A 22,459-nucleotide genomic window follows, 5' to 3' on the forward strand; every position below is an offset into this window, starting at 1 on the left:
TGAAAGTCTCCACGTTGGCGTTTGAATGAATTCATTTTCAGACACAAAGGATGGGCCCTTTTTCCTTCTAGTTTCTTTTGACTTCTCACTGCACCAATGAGAAGAACATTTTCTTTGGTTTATCAAAAGAAACATTCCAGCCTTTCTCCTCAACATCTTCCCTCCAGCTTCTTTTCTTCCTATCAAATGCCTCAATGCTTTCTACTGGTCCACTAAATCTTGCCAAACTTTCTATTAAAAAAAAATGGTAGACCATCATGCTAGCCCTTGATTAAATTTGAATCCAAGCATTTACCCATCGTTCACAGATGACAGTTGGTATTTTGAAATTTGAGCTGAACGCATTTGGTCAAAACATTCATAAAAGGAATTATAGAATCATAAAGATTAAAACAGCTTACCAAAGAAGTATGGTCTATATACTGAAAATCAATATAAAAAAATAAGTTCAACCATTAAAATAAGCCATATGACTCGTTTAAACAAAACTACTAGAACCCTGTTATTGTTGAGTCTCCAATTTATCCCACCAGTCAAATGAAAATGGAAGAAGTTTCAGGAACATTATCAAACGTCAACCGTAACCCCACATAGCCAACAACACTTCCCTCCGCAATGAGGGGGAGAGAGAGAGAGATTGACACATTAAAAAACAACTCTTTACATGGTTACCAAGTCGCATGTAACTGTTGAAAATCTACTCGAACTGTTTTTACCTGGGGTCATTACTTTCTTTGTACAAAAAAGGAATTTAGAAGCATTATGACAGTTTATCAGCAGACTCGAGAAGCTAGTAGCCCCACCCCTACCCCCACCCACGCACCCACCTATTTCACATAACCACAGCCAAGGATGAATTACCAGTCCGCAATAATTACCATATGCCAAGGACGACTTGCCTTGCAAGAAACCCCAGAACCCAAGGTCTCTACTTTGGTTAGGCGGGGCCTAACTGATATCTGGGGTCTGCAACCCCTTTTGTCTGCTACCCTGCAGTTCACTGCATGGCAAGAGCCCTTTGTTGAGCCTTGTTTGATCGAACAGCTGCCCATGGCTGGCTTGAACGGTTTCCTTCCTCCTGTCTTTCGCTCATGTTCGAGTGGTACATTGAAGCCTGCAATCCACCATTATTTAGGTAGTAGCCACTCCCATTCACATATATGTGCGTTTCTTGCTTGTCAAGTGCTTCAGATGCACTCGTTTCATGATGACCACTGGAAGAATTCCAAGTTTTGGCATTGGAGGACAAGGGCCCAGAACCTGATGAACTGGCCAACTGTGATGAGGGGGCTGCAGCAGAACCTAAGCCTTTTTCTTCCTCCGTGGCGGTCAAAGCCCTGGCATCAACCTTCTTTGCAAAACGGCCTCCGCTACCCCTTGCCCTTCTCATGGCATGCTGGTGCCGGGATTCATGAAGATATGGCTGTAAGAAATAGCAAGAACTCTTAAGAGCGCATTGGCTATGACACCAACGGCAAACTAAATTTAACTTTCAAGAGGTGGTGTTTCAAATCCTATTGACAACGTATGTTTACAAATGTGAATAAAGAGACCCATACAAGTTTCAAGACACAGCAAATTAGAAAGGAGTGCACTTGTTCCCATGAATCAGCTATCTGCATGGCTACTTGAAACATTAGAGAATATGTTGTTAAATGCAGTTCTTAATGTGAGGTAGTAACATGAAGTTTAGTAGGCAAAGGTAGCAACATGAGGTGAGACGTTTATCCTCCATATGGGGTAGTACATTTAACCTCCGGAAGAGGTTATAAATTATTACACATTTTCATATTGTAATTGAAATCATACTCTTGAAGAGTACAAATTTAGAAAAAAAAAATAATGTTCATGAAGAAACAAAGTAATATCATATCTATTATTAGCATAGTTTTTACATTTTGCTTTCTAAATTACCTTCTTATTGTTAATTTATTTACATATCAAACCTAAGCAAAGTTGAATTTGTTCCCCTTGATATCAAAGACAATAATTATTTATCATAAATTTTTTATTTTGATATCCATTTAAATGCAATGAACTTGGGCAACACTATTTTAGATGGAAATACTGCAACCCTGCAGGTTCGGACAAAAGCTATGATCTTCCTCCGTCATCATTTAGATGAAGAATTAAAAACTGAATACCTTACCATCAAAAACTCACTTATCTTATGAAAAAGTGTCCAACTAGTTCAACCTCATTCCCTGAAATGAATATGTATATATCTCGTGGTCGAGGACGAGACCGCAAGCATGGGCATGGGCATGGGCATGATCATGGTTGTGGTCGAAATAATCACTAATATCGACGTAAAGCTGCAATCCCCCAGAAGAGAGATGACCCCCAGAAGCGAGATAATGATCAGGATCAACGACCCAAGCATCATGAAAATAAATGCTATAGATGCGGAAGAAAAGATCATTAGTCGCGTACCTGTCATGTGCCCAGACATTTGATAGATCTATACCAAGCCTCTATAAAAGACAACAAAAAGAGTAAAGAAGTCGAAACAAATTTTGCTGATAATGTTGTTCCAAAAGACCTTTATGTTAGACCATCCAACTCTGTTTATCTTAATGTAGCTGATTTCCTTGTAAATTAAGACGAAAATAATGATGTAATATTTTAAGATATAAAGTAAGCAATATTGTATTTGGATTTCAATAAATAAATTATCGTCTTTATTGTTGTTATGATCAATTATAATAATAAATTTTTAAAATATGTAATGTAGTGTGGATTGTCCTAAAGCTTTGATCGATTATAAGATGTATATGGAAGAAGTTTGTTTAGCTGACAAAGCTAAAACACGCACAATTCTTCGAGATAGGAAATATTTCCATTACTTGAATACATCTTCAACAAATGTTAATACAATATTTGGATCTACAAATTTGATTGAATGCTCCGGAAGAGCTAAGATAAAATTACCCAATGGTACTTTATTACAAATTTATGAAACTTTATATTCCAGTAAATCCAGAAGAAATCTATTAAACTTTAAAGATTTAAAACTCAATGGATATCACATTAAAACTACAAATAAAGGCAATAAAGAATTCCTTTATATTACTTCTAATGTTTCTAGGAAGAAACAAATTTTAGAAAAACTGTCAACTTTATCTTCCAGATTGTATTATACAAAGATTAAACCAGTTAAATCATATAATTTCTTGCACTACAAGTGCAATAACCCAAAGTTATTTATACTTTGGCATGATCGTCTTCGACATCCTAGAGATGTAATGATGCGAAGAATCATTAAGAATTCACATGATCATACACTAAAAAACCAAAAGATTCTTTTATCAAGTGATTTCATGTGTACTGCTTGCTATCAAGGGAAAAAAATCCTTTAAATTTTTTCATAAGATAAGTGGGTCTTTGATAGTGAGGTATTCAGTCTTTAATTCTTCATTTAAATGATGATGGAGGAAGATAATAGCTTTTGCATGATCCTGCAGGGATGCGGTATTTCCATCTAAAATAGTGTTGCCCAAGTTCATTGCATTTAGATAGATATCAACATCAAGAATTCATTATCAATAATTGTTGCCTTGATGTCAAGGAGAACAAATTCAACTTTGCTCAGTTTCAACATGCGAATAGATTAACAATAGTAAGGCAATTTAGAAAAACAAAATGTAAAAACTGAAATAAAACACAAATAATAATAGATATAATATTACTTCCACCCTTCCGGGGGTACTTAAATATGTTTCTTCAGGAACATTATTATTTTACTCAATTTGTACTCTTCAGGAATATGATTTCAATTACAATATAAAAATGACTAATAATTTACCACCTTTTCCAAAGGTTAAATGTACTATCTCATTTGGAATAGAGATCAATTTTAATATCTCTTCGAGAGATTAAAAATATACCTTCTTTAGGAGGTAAGTTCAGTAGGCAATCAAAGCCAAAAGATAGCCTAATGCCATCTCTATGCCAAGAAGGGGGAGGGTAAATATTAAATGGCCACAAATTTATTAAATTTCCTTCTTTCCATCAACCAAGAGAATAAGAGGTAATATTATTTCTTGTTCATTTGAAAATCAAAACACAAGTCCTAATTCTGATCGCATCATCAAGGCAGTGGATTATATGAAAAAGGAAGTGTGCCAATGATTCAATAGAGTCAAACAAAATTGAAACACAAAACCTAGGAAAGTGTCATCAACAATGTCTCAAAGGATTCTATGGTTGACAAAAAATGTAGATTCTCAACTTTGCCCTTAGATGAAGCCCTGCCTTCAAAAGAATTAATCTGGCCCCACCATAACTCCCAAGTATTTACCTGTCTTCAATCTAGATATAGGATAACTTGCTAGCATCATCAAATCAGCACATTCTGCAGCAATGTCCTACACACTTTGGTTTAGGATAAAAGCTAGAGACCTCAGCCCAACTATCAATCATATGATGTGCATTACAAAATCCAATTGCCAACTCATAGGTGGGATTCACATTACAAAACACATGGAAGCCCCATAGATCTCATAAAAACATCCTTCTAATGTACAAGTCTGTAACCACAATGTCAAAAATGAAAACATCTCTCCACCCCAACTCCAAACAGTCCTAGTTCTCTCTCACTTACACGCAAACATACGAACTCCCTCTGTTCCTACCCTCCTGCATTCCCCTCATTATTTTTGAAGCCATTATAAATTCATCACTGAAGATAAGAATATTAAAATGGACAGCTCAATCATTATCATGGCAAGATACCATCCCCCATGAACTGTTTGATTTCATGACTTCAAGAAGCCAACTCCCCCAACCACATCACACTAGTACGAAGCAAACAACATGAGTAACTGCCATGCACAAGAATAGCATCCATCCATTATGTCAGTAATTATGCATGCATGCTCTCCTATGCCTATAATAAATGCTGCTCTCTGAACTAAGTTGTACTAAAAAATGTTTTGCTACTAGGCAGCGGCTGGATGGCTGGCTGGCTACATGCCATGGATATCTCACATACCTTGATAACAATACTACATTAAGAAGAAGTGTGTCAAATTAGGGTAAATTGCACCAATAATCTCTAAACTATTGACACAGTTTCATAGTCATCTTCATATGTCAATTCGTCTCACCAATAATCTCAATTCACAAATTCTGAATTGTTAGTGTCGTACCATTGTTCTTTTGATTTGGGGATTTGGGACAAGACTCCATGTAGGAAGACACTGTGCAATGTTGTCCCAAACTATTAAATTGTTGCAATATCATCCCAAATTACTAAAATCGCTGCAGTCATCCTTGAATTTCCAGTTCCTTCAAAGTGGTCACTCTGAATACTTTAAAATTGTATTCTGGTTCTTTCAGAATTCAAATTTTGTTTCTCCAAGAATGATTTAAGGTATTCAAAACCCTAACCACATTATCAAACTAGAGAAAGTATTGAAAAGATTAGGCGATGCATATTCTTTGGAATGTTGGCAGTGCATTACTCTCTTTGAGGTTGGTAGGATCGCTCATGGTTGGTGGTCTATCCAACAAATAATCCTCCTAGCATATTGTGTATTTTTTATGGATGAATTAACTCGTTCACATGTCATGACATACGACAACCTTAATAGAAACACATCACCTATCTATAAACCAATTTGTTGCAACTTAATTTCCATTTTACATTATGAATTGAGATCATAAACCAATTTCATGTTTTTAAAATGAACATTTAGTAGTTTATGCAAGCAATTATTATATCCCTAATTTAAACCTTATTTTTTATTTGCTCGTATAAGAGCACTTGAAATCAAACAGTCCAACCAACAGACCCACCCACACCAAAAATGCGTGAGCACATGCCTGCACATAAAGCCAACACTAAAGTGACTAAACCCCACTTCCAAGTTCCAATACAACTTCTTCATGAGGGCGGCACCAGCCCCACCCAGAGCCTAGCATAAATAAAACCTTAGCAAGGGACAACACTAGAAACACAAGAGGATATGTAGTATCATCCTATACTTCTCCAATCTCCTAAACAAACTGAATGCAGCAAAACTTCAAGGACAGGTCATAGCAGTAATGTATCCACATATAACATTGCTGCAAACAAACAAAAATAATTATCTTTATGGTGGTGGGGATTGCATATAGTAACTAGGTGGAGGCACTTTTTGTTTTTTTTTTTCCAACCTAGTTTTATCGGATTATAGGTTACTAATATTGTTTCTAGTGATGGGGCAACAAGTAATGAAAGACAAAGACAGCTTGCCTGGTTAAGTGGTGTTCTTTTTTATGCTAGAGCCAGGGGAATTTGAATTTTGTATTTTACCGGTGTGACTATCTAGGAATCTCATTTTAAAGTTGTTTGCTTACTGAAAAATAGACAAGGTTGTGTTGTCCTCATTTTGCACTCTCTTCTTAGTTTCTTCTTCTTCTTAAAAAATTAAATTTCAAATAAGCTTCACCCTTTCTTTATCAGCAAAGAACATTATTAATCAAAGAAAGCAGTATGCACAGCAGAGAAGGCATCCTACAAACATTACACAAGAAAAAAGAACAAAAAGGATAATGCAACATCATCAAAGGTCCACAAATCATAGTTCTTCAATCACACCGCAATCCATTAGAGAGACCCCTCTGTCAAATCCATTTGCAGAACACCGAAGCAATTCAAGAATTGCCCTGCTCCAAACCAAATTAGCAGGAGTGACCCAATCCTTGAAGATTCTGGCATTACTCTCCAACCGAATACAACAAAAAAATTGCAAAGACAGCACACCCCCAAAGAGGTTTTATCTCCTTCCATCCAAATTTGCAATTGGATACTTAAAAAATGAATCAAATTTATTTGGGAAAGGAATTAATACGAAATTTGAATCTTAACCATATGCAATGGAAGAAGATTGTACAATTTTGGAAGGGATTATGGTTGATAAGAAAGAAAAATACACCTTGACCAACATAGCCTTAGCCACACCAATGCATTGCATAGGAATCACACTTGAAAATGGCAGACAATTAGCCATAGGAAAAATAAGTTAAAATAATCTATTAGCCTTTTCCAGGCAGCAAATTAAATTGAACTGATTTGATTTGTATAAAGCAAGTAATTTGAATTTTAAGTAAAACAAGTTCCACTGAGATCATAAATCCTTTGAGATTTGGTTTAAAATCGGGCGTAGGGGACTGGAAGAATACTAATTGGGCTCTGACAAATTTTTGCATTCAACTGAAAAAATTACTGGTTACCATGCTCTACTATGTTGATTAAATAGGTAGGTATGCAAAACCCACTATGGTAATAACTCATATAATTCTCAAATTGAAATATAAAATCTTGTAGGAACCTAGGTACTAGATACCACATGACATGTTCCTCTTAACTAAGATTAAAACATCAACAGACTGTCCGCCATAAGATATGGACATATTATACACAATACGATCATTAGTTGAAATCATTCAGAGGCACGGAAGAAACAGCAAGCAATTCTGAATGGTTATGATAGTACAAGAATGCAAGTGTACCTTTCTAACTTTTATCAATTTCTTTTCAAGCTCTGCTTTAGCACGCGATTGTCTTCGCCTCAAAATCCCATGGTACTGCTTTGCATTCACATAAACAGGCTCTTGTGCCATCTCAAGGGGTAAAGGCATTCTACCATGTAGTCCAACTAAATGGGGATGAACCTGACATGCAAAAAAATTTTAAATAACTTAATTATTGAACTGAAAATTTCACTTTACATGCACATAAAGATTCTTTACTGAATATCCAGAGGTTTTAGTAAACAAAAATCTAAAGGTTAGCTTGAAAAAGTGTAGCCTAAACTGCACACATCCACCCGGGGACATAAAACATAAAGTCAAAATACCATACACCAAAAGCAGAGAAAAATAAAAGTACCAATAAAGCATGTCCTTAAAATGAAAGTAAAGAAGTAGCATATCATAAAACACATAACAAAGAACTGGAGCTAATATTTGCTCTTAAAAGTCTTTCTTTTTTTGGATTAACAAAAAATTACATTGTGTGTGTGTGTGTGTGTGTGAGAGAGAGAGAGAGAGTGTGTACAAAATACGGAGAGCCCCAGAAAGCTAATCTGGTGCAGCTAGCCAGTCCATTGCAAGTTGTTAAAGAAAATCCTCTTAAAAAGCCATTTGAAATAGTCAGAGAAGTGTTTTTTTCATGCTGCACCATCAATGATCTCCTTGAAAATTATATCATTGTGTTCCATCCAAATACACCAAATCACTAACAAAACCCCCAAAAGAAAGAAGACATTCTCCAAAGATGGAGATTTTTATTTTTCCACAAATTCGACTTCAGAATCAGCAGCCTAGCAAATTAAACAGGAAAAGATGCCTAAATGAACAACCACCACCCCCAACAACATCACCAAGCCTCAAGTGCCACCAAGTAAGTTAGCCATACAAACCCTTTTTCCATCGTTCTGCAAAATCAAGACAATCTCTTCGGAGAGTTAAAATAATTCTGAAGAAAAAAAAATTCTCACTACCTTCAGTATAGGTCATCTAGGTCTATCCCCCTCTCATTCCTACAACCTCTAACATCAACTAAATAACTCATTTTCACTGGAGAATCATGTTTGCAAGTGCCAAAACATGTTACAGCCTTCAATTGTCCTCAAGTACTATGTCCTAGCTTACTACACTTGCATTTGTTTTTCTTTTAGGGTTATACTACATGAAAGATTCTCATTTCAGCAGCTACACTTAATTTTTTAACGCATTGGTTTGAATTACCTATATTCCTATCCATATAAAATTTCCGTTCAAAAATATTTATCACATTACATGCCAGACACACCTCTCCATTTTACTCAACAGCCTTTAACTCCAAGTATCTTATTTTCGTCAATTTCTCCTTCTTTGCATGCAAAATAGGCCCAAAGCAACGAAGTCTATTGCTCTTGGGAATTTCTTGATCCTCAAATTTAACATTTTCTTGCATCCCCCCCCTGAGAATTTTCTAATTTGCATTTTATGTTCTGTCTCACTTCTGCCCATCCTGAAATCTCTAGAATCTATCCATAATTCCTTCAGATTCAACTTTCTACTCCACCTCTAGTTTCATATATATAATATATAAGATCATCTACAAACATACATCACAAAACTTTTGGATCACCCTACTAAGCCCATCGGAAAATAATGTGAAGTGATAAGAACTAGTAAATCCTTAATGTGCACCAATTATGCTTGAAAATTCCACATTTTCTCATCATATAATCCCAACACTAGTCGTCATTCCTTTGTACATATCCTTATTGACCTCTATACACCTAGCACCTGCTCCCTCTTTTTCAAGAAACAGTTGAAGAACTTTTCTCATTACTGCATCTAGATTCTAGACTTATCCAAGTCAATGAAAAACAATGTGCAGACACCTCTTATTTTCTATGAATTTTTTCTTTGATCTTCTTAATGAATAAATCGCAATAGTGGTTTTATGCAACAAAACTTATTCCTCAAAACTCCCATTTCCAATCTTATCTCTTATTCCTTTTCTCTTGCCTATCATAAGTTTAATTATGCAATAATTATGACAAGTTCGGATATCTCATTTATACTCATACATTGGTTCTAAAGCGCTTCCGCATCATTAATACTTATTAGACCTTATAATGTTGTTAAACAAACCAGTTCATTATATCATATCTGTTTTCTCCAAAGCATTTCAAAACTTCAATAGACATGCCATCTGATACAACAATTTTTCCATTTTTCATCTTTTTTAATGTATACTTCTTATTATATAGAAAAAGAAATTTACAAAGAAAGAAAAAGATGAAGGCTGCAGAACAAGATGTTCTCAAAGAAACAGAAATAAAAAAATAAAAACAAAACTACAAAAAGCAGCTCTGGAACCTCTTGCAAATCAGTTAATAAAAACAGCTAAAGCTCAAAATGAAAAGCCACTCTATATAACAGCAAGTGGGAAGCATCATCCAGGCGTTTAAATGTTCTAAAATCTCAGTGTCATACCAACTTCACTTTGATGATATTGCCAAAACCCCCAAATTATCCTAATAACTATCCACAAATGAGCTTACTTCAAAGCCGCGTAGCCATCTAACAATAAAGAAACAAGTTTCTTGCCTTGTTAGAAATGAATCACATCAGAAAAATACAACCGGTTGCTTCAGTAGGCCTAATCACCTAACAAGCCAAAAGCTCAAATTCTAGTAAGAACCAAAGTACAGGTGAATGCCTTCATTTTAGAGGAAACTTTAGCTTTCCAAATTGTTCTAACGGAAGAGGATTCGGAAATTAACAACCACAGCAGACGAGCCCTTCACAATCCAAGTTATTAAGATGCTCACAAATGGTTTTGTACTTTTGTTCTTTGGAACCTCTAACCATGAGAGGTGAGAGGCTCTCAGAGTTTTGTTAGGCAAAATGGAGAAATAAAAATACTACCTTGGGAGTTATTTTTACCCTCACCAAGCCAGCCAATTGGCCTTAGGCAGTGGCCCTATCACCAAATTCAGGTTACGGAGTTTGAGCTAAACAAGCACAATGCAGACAGTCCCTACTTTTAAGCCTACAGTTTATCAAGCCTAATTCAAACTTATTAAACTCCAAAAATGAGCCTAATCCAAACCTATTAAAAAGCCCAACCAAACCTGTTAAACATGCCCAACCAGGCCCTTAAGGAGCAAAGCCCATTCATGTTTAGGTTCATCTTGTTTATTAAACAAGTGTAAAAACTGGGCTTAAGAATTGCTCATTTATATAATGAAAAAGCTCTTGCCGAGCCAAGCTCCCAAGCGCGCATAAGTTGGTTTGTTTGTAGCCCTAGTTGAAGGGCTAATGTCCCTTCGAAGATGAAGGATTTCATTTCTTTCGCATCTTTATACAGTTAATAACAACATTTTTTTGAATAAAAAAAGACATTTTATTAATAACGGTAAAGGCAGAGTACAACTCTTGGGGGACAAGGAATCCTCCTACCAATACAGAAAATAGAAAAACAAAAGATACATAAAAGACAATAATAAGAATATGCATAACAAAAGCACTGCCTTCCAATCTCTTTTGAGATCAAACAGCAATAATTCCCACAAAGGACCAAGAGACTGCACGCAAAAGGGGGGAGGAATTTCACTCTATCCAATAAATAGCCATGAGTAGATTAAGAGAACCTTAAAAACTCTAGCATTCCTCCCCTCCACAAGGTCCAAAGAATGGCAAAAACCACCGCTCTCCAAGGAGCTCTACCATTTCTATATTTCTAAAGCCCCTAAAGTTAACCAATAACAGCTCTCCCACCTTCCCTGAAGCCACCCACTATTCCCTCACATCAAAAAAGAGGATGGTTCAAAAGCTGCAATGCCACCTTGCAGTGCAAGAAGAGATGAGCATTCATTTCATTGCATTCACAACACAATGCACATGTCGGTACTAAAAGCCTTGTAGGGCCTTCTCCTTTGAAGCAAATCATGCATGTTAATCCTTTCCAATATCATGGTCCAAACAAAGACCTGGATCTTCCTAGGCACCTTATCACTCCAAAGAATGGAGTTCCAAGGGAAAATTAGGGGATGTGAATTTCTAAAGGTGTGGGAGAAAGGACCTAGAAATAATCATACTTGATTAATCACCCTCCCACTCTCTCTCTGAGATTCCTAAAAGAATGGAAAACCCATGAAAAAAGTCCCCCCCCCCCCCTCCCCAAACCAAGGAGAAATGAAAGAGCTGGTGGGAGAGTTATGTAAGAACGATAACTTAAATTGACAAGGAATCTTCAATTCCACCAAGTACTCCATTACACATACATCCTCTTGGAACCGAGCCTTTTTACCATTAACCAATTTGAATCATGAGCAAAGAACTGACTAGCCAGCTAACTAGATGGTGAACCTTTTTACCATTAACCAATTTGAATCATGAGCAAAGAACTGACTAGCCAGCTAACTAGATGGTGAACCTTTTTACCATTAACCAATTTGAATCATGAGCAAAGAACTGACTAGCCAGCTAACTAGATGGTCCCTCCTATGGTACCCTAAACCCAACTGAAGGAAATCACACATCAATCTCTCCACAGATTTGGCTACTTTTAAGGGAATTTTAAACAAATAGGGGTAATAAATTGGGAGGTTGAAGGGGGGAACACTAATTACTATGGCACGATCCCAAGTGAAAAGCATGCCCTCTTCCAACCCTCTAGTCACCTACCCACCCTTTCTAACACCGGGTCCCAAAAGGCTTCAAAATCTATGTTACCTCCAAAAGGGAGACCAAGATAGGAGAGGAGCTAATCAAGGAAGCACAACCTACTAACAATTTGAAGATTTGAAGGACCCTCTCCCCCATGTTGATGTCAGCAATCCCACTCTTGAACAATGTTGATTTTAATCCTAGAATCTACTCAAAAATTTTGAACAACAAAATGACTTACCAAAATCTTGCTTATCCTCAAGGAGGGTGTGGAGGTGTAAGACCTCCACTTCCTCCCCTCCACGGGCACCTCCACTTCCTCCCTCCCCTTTGGGGACCTCTAAAATCACCCCCAGCCCTTGAGAAAGGAGAAGCACCCTACTTAGGGTGTCTACAACTAAGACAAACTAGAAAGGAGAGAGTGTGTCCCCTTTTCTAAGACCCCCAAAGGCCCTAAACCAATCATCAAGTTGACCATTAACACTGATTAACAAATGGGTTGAGCTAGAGTCCTTGATTTTCCTACCTCTCCCCCTTTTTTGGAGATAAGGGTGATAAATGTCGAGTTCGCACCAATATTCGCCATCACCCTTGCAATGTTCTTTCTCACCACCAAGGAGAGCTCTTCTCTATGGGAATCTAGTCAAGGCCTTCCACCATCATTCTATTCGAGATCTCCTCAAAAAACAAAATTTTTAAAAAGTTAGTAATCTCAAATCCGATATGAGAATGACCCCTCACCACCTAGTTTGAGTCTAATAATAAACTACTCATGGAAATAATTGAGTTACAATCCTCCTCCTTGACCCATTTCACCCCAGACTACTGATACCAGCACATGTCCTCTCCCACTAAGAGCACTTCTGTCTCACTATTGAGATTGGCCCTCCTACTCCTATCCAGCCCCAATTTCAAAGAGGATACAATTTTTTGTATATGAGACATTCCCAAAAGTATCTTTGTTTAGTTTTTAGCTTAGATTCCAAGAATCCCAACTTCATGAATTGAAAAACCTCCCGCCTCTCTATCCAACACTTGCCCCATCAGCCTTTGACACTATCTCAGAAGGAGAGATGCATTAACCACATGTTCTCGAAGTAGAAAGACACAAGGCCTCACTTCATAAGTAGACTTTAAAAGGAAATGGTCAAAGATAGGTCTAGAGTGGATTTGCAAATGAGATGTGGAAACACATCTTCCCACTCATAGTGAAGAGAAATCTATCGATGTATGAGCAATAGGGATATCTCTAAGCCCACAATCACAAATAAAGAAGTCAAAAATTTTCCATGCTTGTCGGGGTCCTAGGTTTGCCTAGAACTACGAGATACATTGAAATCCACTCCACTACCTAATGAGGACTACACAAACCAAAAGCACCAATTAACTCCTCATAGAATTGGCTCCTCATAGAGACAACATTCGGGCCACACATAAGTGAAGCACCACTCCCCCTACATGTCTAATACTTAGGCGGACTAACAATAGAGCATAAGAGCTCTGAAGGACCTTCTTTACAAACACCAATCTGGTGTCTCAAACAATAATTCAAACCCCTAACACTTCCAATGAAAGAAGGCATACCCAATTTTTATTCGATTGTCCCCAAAAACTCCAAATCATCTTAGTTTCTTAGAAAACAATATGTCAGGGGTGCCTCTCCTCTTTCCTTGACTACCTAGACCTCTCATGTTCCAGGGAAGAAGCTTCATTTTACACACGTAAGAGCCCAGAAAGACTTACCTCCCATGTCGTATTTAACCAACAAAACCAATCTCCCCAACTCTCTTTGTTTCTTTGCCTTTTATCTATCCCTTGAGTCCCCTTTCCCAAGCCTAATACTTTAGCCCTTAAGTTAACCAAAGCCAAAACCAACTCTTCCAAGAATTCTGAGGCTTCCAATTATCCCCCTCATCTTCTAATAGGTCCAATAATAAGGAAGAACCTCCTCCAATGGCTCCCTATCACATGGAGGTGCTTCCAAGCTATTATGACACTCTAATGGAATTAGTGGACCAACAATGGCATGTCTGGCCTAGATGACTTCTAGAGCATCATCTCCCATATTGAAGGATTGATGATTTGGAGATTAATTAGGTATGAGAAAAAACTCCAAGGTTTCAATAGAAGTTGTGTGGGTTGAAGAGGTTTTGAGGCTTTGTATCACCCCAAAAAAAAAAAAACACTAGCTTAAACTCGCAACACCTTGGAAAGAAGCCTAGCGGGCTCTTATCAGTAGTCAAAGCCCAAATTTTGGGACTCTCCAATTTTGTGCACCAATCATTCTTTGGGAGTTCACTCTTCTTGCAGAGGCGATAAGGAGCCCTACGCAATCTAACAAAATAGGGTTAAGGGGTCTTCTGTGTCATCCTCCAAGCCTTCTCCCTCAAATAGGGCAATTTGTTTGCCCTTGTTACCCCCAACTCCCAGGTGGGGCCAAATCTTTCTACATGCGAGTCTTCAAGATCTCCTCTCTCAATCTAGTCCTTGCCAAAGACAAATTTGGTACCCTCCTTTACATTATACGTTCCATTGGCATTATTCTTTTTGTCAATTGTCATGGAAACCCTAGACCAAACTCAATCGAGCTCTTCTTCATTGGAATAGAGAACTCCATATTAGGCTTTTATGCCAAACACATAATTGGGCCTATGTTAAATATATGTTGAGTTATCTTGAATGGGCGCAAAAAATATATGTCAGATGTCTAAGCCCAAAGATGAACTCACCCTAGCATTTTCCCCTTTAGCGTCCATGGGGTTAATACCATCCCAAAGGGCAGCCTAGCCCTCAAGTTTGAATCTCTTCCAAGGAAGGAAACCTATGTTCTATACGTCTTCGTTGATCTTCCAACATACCAAATTTAGAGAATCTCCCCTTTTGGTTCTAGTCACCAAAAGACTGCCCCATTCAACTGATCGATGGTTCAATCCTAGAGAACACATATTTTCTAGTGCATTGGGTGAAGTAGTTGCTACTTGCCAACATTAGCATATCCACAACCTAGATTAAGACATTTCAGTCTTAAGTACCTTGTTGGTTCACCATTACCATCGAATTTTCCCTTTATTGCTTCCGAGAGAGATCTCTAGCCAAATGCCTCCTCGTCATGGATGCACATTGAGCTCAAAGCCCCTTTTTGAAGTATTTTCTACATGAATCTCACAAAGGTGTTCACCCTCAGATGAAGCAAGACGATATGATTTGGAGCTCTACAAATTCTCACCCAAGGATTCGATGTATTAGAGTAAGACAAAATTCCTTCTCTAGCCATCTTCAATCCTATTTTGAAAGGGAAATCGAAAAATGTCGATGTTTGGTTCTCTAAGTGCCATGCTCTGCCTTTCTCATTCAAGATGAAGCCTCTTTTTTCTTTTCTTTTTTTTTTGCAGATTGAAATACAAGGATACTACCAAAGATGAGCAATAAGTATGTTTTGCAGGTGAGTAGAACAAGGGTTCAGGTATAGGTTCTACAATTTTCTGAGTACACGAAGAGCAACTAGAAAATGTTTTGATTCTTTACTAGTAGCAGGTTTAATTTAGGAGGGAGGGTATTTGCATCCATGATCATAATTGTTGACTTTTTGAGTCTGATCCCTGGTTTTGATTATGACAAACTAAATGTTACTAATGTGTGTGCCTAAATACTTGAACAGGTTAATCATTCAAATCACACATATGAAAGTGAAGTGAAAGCAGAACGGACTTAAAGCACATTATCCTGGTTGATTCCATGAAAAGTCAAGAGCAAAAGAAGAAGATATTTGCTTTAATTGTATATGTATTTTTGTTCCATTATTTGGTCTGTACTAATTTATGGTTTGTAATAACTGCATCTCATGCATGATAGGCTTATATGCTCAAGACCATAGTTGACCTTAGGAATCACCCTTTGGTCGACCCTGCGGTCGATCGACGCCAGATTTTCACGACAAAACTCAAAAGCATTAGTCAGACCATAGGACCCACAACATTGCATGAAAAAGACCCAGGGGTAACTTTATAAGAAGAAAAAGACCAAAATGCTCAAGGTTGGCATGTTCGGTCTACCGAACTCAAATACACAGAGATCTTCGGTCGACCAAACCTCCCCAGGGTCAACCGTTTAACCCTTCAATCGACCGACCACAGAATATACAGCAACGCCTTGGTCGACCGAACTGGCACGTGGAGTGATCCCAACACCTTGGTCGACCGAACTTATAGAAGAAAAATGGGCTGGTCGACCAAACACCCAAGTTTGGTCAACCAAACTCAAGCTGGTCGACCGAACCTCATAGGTTCTGAAATTGTCTTAAGATTGGTCGACCATCTCCTTAGTTCAAATATGCCTTGGTCGACCAAACTAAGCACCCCGGTTGACCGAACCTCAAAAGTGGTCGATCGAACCTCTCGGGTTGCTCGAATTTTACCAAGGTTAAAACGTGGTTAATTTTTATTAACCCTACTTAAACATTTTCCAAAATACCTAATAGGTCCCCAACGATCAAAATTTGAGGGATATCTATATATACCCCCTCATTTGTCTTAATTAGGTGGCGATTAGCAAAAGTCAATAGGAAATATTCTCTCAAATATTTTATACCCCTTTTGCTATATACTCAATATTCCAAGCATATTTTTTCACTCTCTCTTACATACATTTAGCAAATATCATTCTGAAATAGAGAGTTTGTTTTTCTTGTTCTCCTCACTTGCAAATCAATTGCAAGGTGTAGGAAGATTTGATTGTTTTATTGTGTGCATATTTCAAATCATTTTCCTTGGCAATATACTCTCACAATACCACATGTTTTGAAAATCTTTTTGAGAGTAATTGCTTGTGTGATTTTCCCACAATATTTCACATATAAATATTTGTTTGGGAAAATTGTGTTTTTGGCTTCTGAGTCTTGGCATCCTTATTGCCAAATTCGAAAGCTTGCATACTTTATTTGATAAATCTTTTGCAAGCTTAAACCCTAAGTATCTGCAGTGATTGTATTTGATAAAATATTTGTGTGATAGGGTCTTTGAGGTTACCTTAAATATTCACTAGTTGAATATATTATCTTGAATTAAATATTCAAGATATCACTTGAGCATAAATACTATTAACTGTGAGTGCATTCATTATTGTTTGAGCGCATCGGTACATAAGCACTGTATTTGTACACATTGATTGTACTCAAATTGTTATATCTATTGTATTCCCGACATATGGTCGGATGAGGGCGACTAGCCTTGTAAATAGTTCCGAATTGGCTTAAACCCGATTAGGAAAGTTAGGTACACCATCCTGATAAGGTGTGTTTGTAAGTTGTGGTCAACCCCGTTAATTAACCTGGTTGTAACCGGTCACTCCACCCGTGAAGTAAGCAACTTAGTGGAATCCTCTTACTTGTTAGCTTGAGGCGGGGACGTAGGCAGTATTGGCCGAACCCCAATAACATTTCTTGTGTCTGCTTTTAAATTCCTGCACTTTAATTTCCAACACATGTATGCTTAGATTTAATTAATTATGAATGTGTGCATGATTTAAATATTGTGAATGATTGGGAAATATTTAGATAGACCCTAGGTTGTGGTATACTGTTGTTGGATTAGTTGAACCTAGGAGAAATTTTTTAAATACCCAATTCACCCCCCCCCTTTTTTTGGGAATATACCAATTCCAACAATAATGTACCTAAAGATAGGGTTTGATATTTTGGCAAACAGTGACGATGGAGGGCTTCATTGCAAAAGAGAAGAGTTGAAGGGTTAGCTCTATTAACACCAACATTGTGTGTCATGTGTGGTGAGACAAAGCACCATTTTTTTCTTGCATACTCTATAGCTTGGAGTTTGTTGACAAGTTGTTTGTTTTATTTGGTGAAAATTGGTTATATGCCCAAGTTCAATGAAGGCTTTCCTTTTTTTTTTTTTTTAAAGAGGTTTAGGGAGAAGCAAGGTAGAAGCAAGTTGTGGGAAAAAAAAAATCATAGTGTTTAGAGCATATTGCTAGAGCTGAACTCCCGCCCTAAAAATTGTTGTTCTTTGCCTATGCAGCTATTTTGGGATAACAATGATTTCCTTGTGTTGTTATTGGCTTTATTTGGTTGCTTCAAATTGATGAAGGGCCAATTTTTTTTTATAAATTTCGATCATACTCAAAATAAATTCCAATAGTTCATAGAAATTTTGTAAAGAGGAAATTTGACACCTTTTTATCAAAGATGACAACACACAACAAAATTTCACACTACAAATTAGAAGGGAACAAATGTACAAAGACCACACTTTTATCTTGGAATGGATCCAGTCTAACATTCAAGTTTTAGGGACTTATTAATGCTCAAGATTGGCTCACTTGATTGAGTAAAGACCATCTTCTTTGGCAAAAATCCAAAACTAGAATCACTCAATAATGGCTTGATGCAAAGAGGTAAGAACCCTACTCTACAGCAATAAACTTTGAACAACACCCAAAGACCCCCACATTTACTTATTTGAAATCTTACCATTATAGAAACCATAATGTCTTCATATAAAAGAATTATGGAGCAAAGCCTCGTTCTCTTTCGAAGTTCCTTAATAGCTTCGCAATTAGAACTCCATTTCAACATATCATTCTACCATTGCCTAGGCTCCATTTCCACCAAAGAAAACAACATATCACCTAGTCCACGAGAGAATTATTTATTTCCACCAATCCTAGAGAAAGTAAGCCTCCAAACTTCCTTAATCCTAATGGCTAGACTAACAAAGTTTCTACAAGAGAAGGAAGAAGTGCAATTTTAGCAAAAGCCAATTGAAAAGAGAAACTATATATACCATTGAAAAGAAGAACGTCTATAACCAACTAATCCTTTGATTTCTTTCAGCTGCATCTAAAAAAAGACATTCCTACAGCATAATTTATCGGGAGAATGCCTTCAGTGCTTAAAAGGCCCCATCCGCAATACTCCTCTTAGAATTGCAAAGCACAATAACTTCAAGTGGTGTTTGGTAATTGGGAATCAACTCAAGAAATCAGAATTGGAGTGGTTGATTCCCATTCCAAACATTTGTTTTATAATAAGCCCAGTCGAGCCAGCTCAAGTAGTAAGGGAGACTTGTGACTTTCGTGGCTCCAAGGTCACGAGTTCGATTCCCCCTTAAGGCATTACGCTAGTGAATTACCAGGGATGCGTCAATTGGCAGGCGACTTCCACCCCCTCGGATTCAATGCCGCACCATAGTGTCCAAAGTTGCGCGATGGTGGCTGGAGTCCCCAAGTTATCAAAAAAAAAAAAAAAGCATTTGTTTTATAGTAATCTCATTCCGATTCCCATTCCATGCAGGAATGGGATTCCCCCTTTTGTCTACATTTTGATTCCCCAACTCTTTACTCTGAAATCAAATCCTAATTCCTAGAAACATAGTATTTATTATAATAAGATAATTTAAATTAATATAATATATTGTATATTACATAAATTTTAAAAAAATATTAAAATCAATATTAAATCATCATTATTAATATTTTATTAAATATAATAATATTATAACATATAAAAATTAATATAACAATATTAAATAACAAATATTATGATATAGTTGTGGTATGATTATTGATTTGTTATATTATTATTTGTAATCTTAAAAAATAAAATAAATATTTATTATTATCATCAATTGTAAATATATAACAACAAAATTTAATAATGATATAGTATAGAAAAAAATATAATAACTATTGTATATTAAATATACGTGGGAACATATATATTATAATATAATATTCTATATAATATAATAAAATATATACTACAAAATAATATTAATATAGTACTATATATAATATTACATATATTTAAAAAAAATATTAATATTATGACATCATTAAATATAAACATATAATAATATTTTTAATATAAATAATAATTATATTATAAATAATAATTATATTATATATAATAATATTATAACACATAAAAATATTAAATTATAGAATACTATGATATAATTGTGGTATGATTATTTTTTATATTATTATGTATAACCTTAAAATAAAATAAAATATTAATTATTAATATCATTAATAAAAATATATAACAGTAAATTTTAATAATGATATAATATAAAAATAAAGAATAAAATACTATTGTGTAATAAAATATAATGCTTTGATGGTTTTTTTATTATATTATTATTTTACATTAAATAATAAATTATTTTATAGTGCGATAATATATGATATTTTTATTTATATTTAATAAATTACATACTAGAATATAATATTTATAAATATAATATTAATAACATAATTAAAACAAAATAATAATAATTATAATAATAATAATAAAATATAATATGCAAAGTATAATCAAGTACATGATTATCAAAATGATTTTATTGTAAAAAAATATTTACTATATATCTTAATAAAATAATATTATATAATAATTATATATCTATAATATTATTATTCCATATTAAATTAATTGAATAAATTTTTTATAATATAATGACATAATTGATAAACTAGGCTCATTTTCAATTCCTATGCCTATATATACCAAACACTATAATACAATTTTGATTCCGTTTTTATGTCGAACCAAACATGAGAGAGGAATCTAGCATTCCATTTCCGATTCCGGTGAATTTCAATTCTAATTCTGATTTCGATTCCGATTCCAACTCTGAACCAAACCATAGTAGTTAAAAGCGCACCCCTAGGCGCAGTGAGGCGATGAGTCTGGCGCCTTATACCAGGTGGGGCGAGGCGACCTGCAAGAGGCGACCCCAGGCGAGACGAGGCGCAGTGAAGCACGAGGCGCAGTGAGGTGCGCCTTGTGTTTTTTTAAGCCATTTAAACGAGAGAAATAGCCCAAGCTAGACTCGTATCCCTCATTCGACTCAAACGAACAGAGCCCTAGCCCCTTTCGACCATTCGAAGCCCTTCGTGAGTTCGTTTGCGAGCCTTTGAACCAGCCGGAAGCCTTCGCGACTTCGTCTTTGAGCTTCGACCAAGATCGTGAGTTCATCTTCAACATTTTGAAGAAGCACGACCTGCGCAACTTCGTTTCGAACCAGCCGGAGCCCTCGCGAGTTCGTCTGCCTGCCTTCAAAGCAGTCGTGAGTTCGTCTGACTGCCTTCGAGCACGACGTGAGTTCGTCACGTCGCCTTCAACATTTTGAACCAGCTGGAGATCGTCTTTAAGCCTTCAAACCTTTGTAAGTCTTCTTCTTCTTCTTCTTCTGCTTGCATCTTGTTGCCTGCTGCTTCTCTTCTTCTTCTTCTTCTTCTTCTGCTGCTGCTGCTACTTGCGTCCTGCTGCCTGCTGTTTCTCTTCTCTTCTTCTTCTTCTTCTTCTTCTTCTTCTTCCTGCTGCATGCTTGCTGCGTGCTGCTGACTGCTCTTTTTCTTCTTCTTCTTCTTCTTTATATGTAAGCTTACTGTTTTTTAATTTATAATATTTAGTTTAATTAATGTAAGCTTATAAATTATAACTAATAACATAATATTTATTTTTTTTACAGAAATTTAGCTACTGTTTTTTAATTTATAATATTAAGTTTAATTAATGTAAGCTTACAAATTATAACTAACACATAATATTTATTTTTTTTTTACAGAAATTTAGCTACTGTTTTTTAATTTATAATATTTAGTTTAATTAATGTAAGTTTATAAATTATAACTAATACATAATATTTATTCTTTTTATTGAAATTTAGCTACTGTTTTTTAATTTGTTTGGAAATGCATTATGTAAGTCTTAAATATGATGCATTGTTTTTTCAGTTAGGATACGGGATACCAAGTCTAAAATCTTAAATGGATTCTAGTTCTGGATGTGAGGCCTCGGCAAAGAAAGATCCCGCATGGAAGTATGCACATTTGGAGGATCAAAAAAATAGAAATAATTTGACTTGCAATTTTTGTGCTAAAGTCACAAGGGGAGGAATATTTCGGGCAAAACAACACATTGTCGGAGGATTTCGAAATGTGAAAGAATGCTCTAAGTGCCCTGCACATGTACGTGAGGAGATTAAAGAGTATATGTTGAAGAAAGATATGGAAAAGGAGGAAAATGAGTTATTGCCCGACTTTGATGATATAGATCATTACGGTGAAGATGAAGAAGATGAAGTTCAAGAAATTGACATTCGTGGCAAGAGAGTGTTTACTAGTGATGGAAGTAAAAGATCATACCAATCCAACTTGAAGAAACCAAAATAGAAGGGGCCTATAGACTTGTTTTTTACTCCTGATCCAAAGAAAGCGATTCAAGCTAGGAAAGAAGGGAAGATGAAGCAAACATCAATAAATGAAGCGTGCAAGAAAGAAC

General features: G+C 36.1%; 1 protein-coding gene across 4 annotated transcripts in view; it reads right to left on the reverse strand.

Moving 5' to 3' along the window:
* Positions 1-438: 438 nt before the first annotated feature.
* Positions 439-22,459, reverse strand: part of LOC131147846 (nuclear transcription factor Y subunit A-1) — a 28,128-nt gene continuing 6,107 nt past the window's right edge. For all 4 annotated transcript variants that reach the window (XM_058097461.1, XM_058097460.1, XM_058097463.1 and 1 more), the window contains 2 exons: positions 7,498-7,659; positions 439-1,423 (listed from right to left, as the gene is read on the reverse strand). In XM_058097461.1, the coding sequence (XP_057953444.1) occupies positions 998-1,423; positions 7,498-7,659 (588 nt within the window). In that variant the 3' untranslated portion in view covers positions 439-997. The remainder of the gene's footprint in view (positions 1,424-7,497; positions 7,660-22,459) is intronic.

The sequence above is a fragment of the Malania oleifera genome, chromosome 2 (genome assembly GCF_029873635.1).
Source record: "Malania oleifera isolate guangnan ecotype guangnan chromosome 2, ASM2987363v1, whole genome shotgun sequence".
Classification (NCBI taxonomy): domain Eukaryota; kingdom Viridiplantae; phylum Streptophyta; class Magnoliopsida; order Santalales; family Ximeniaceae; genus Malania; species Malania oleifera.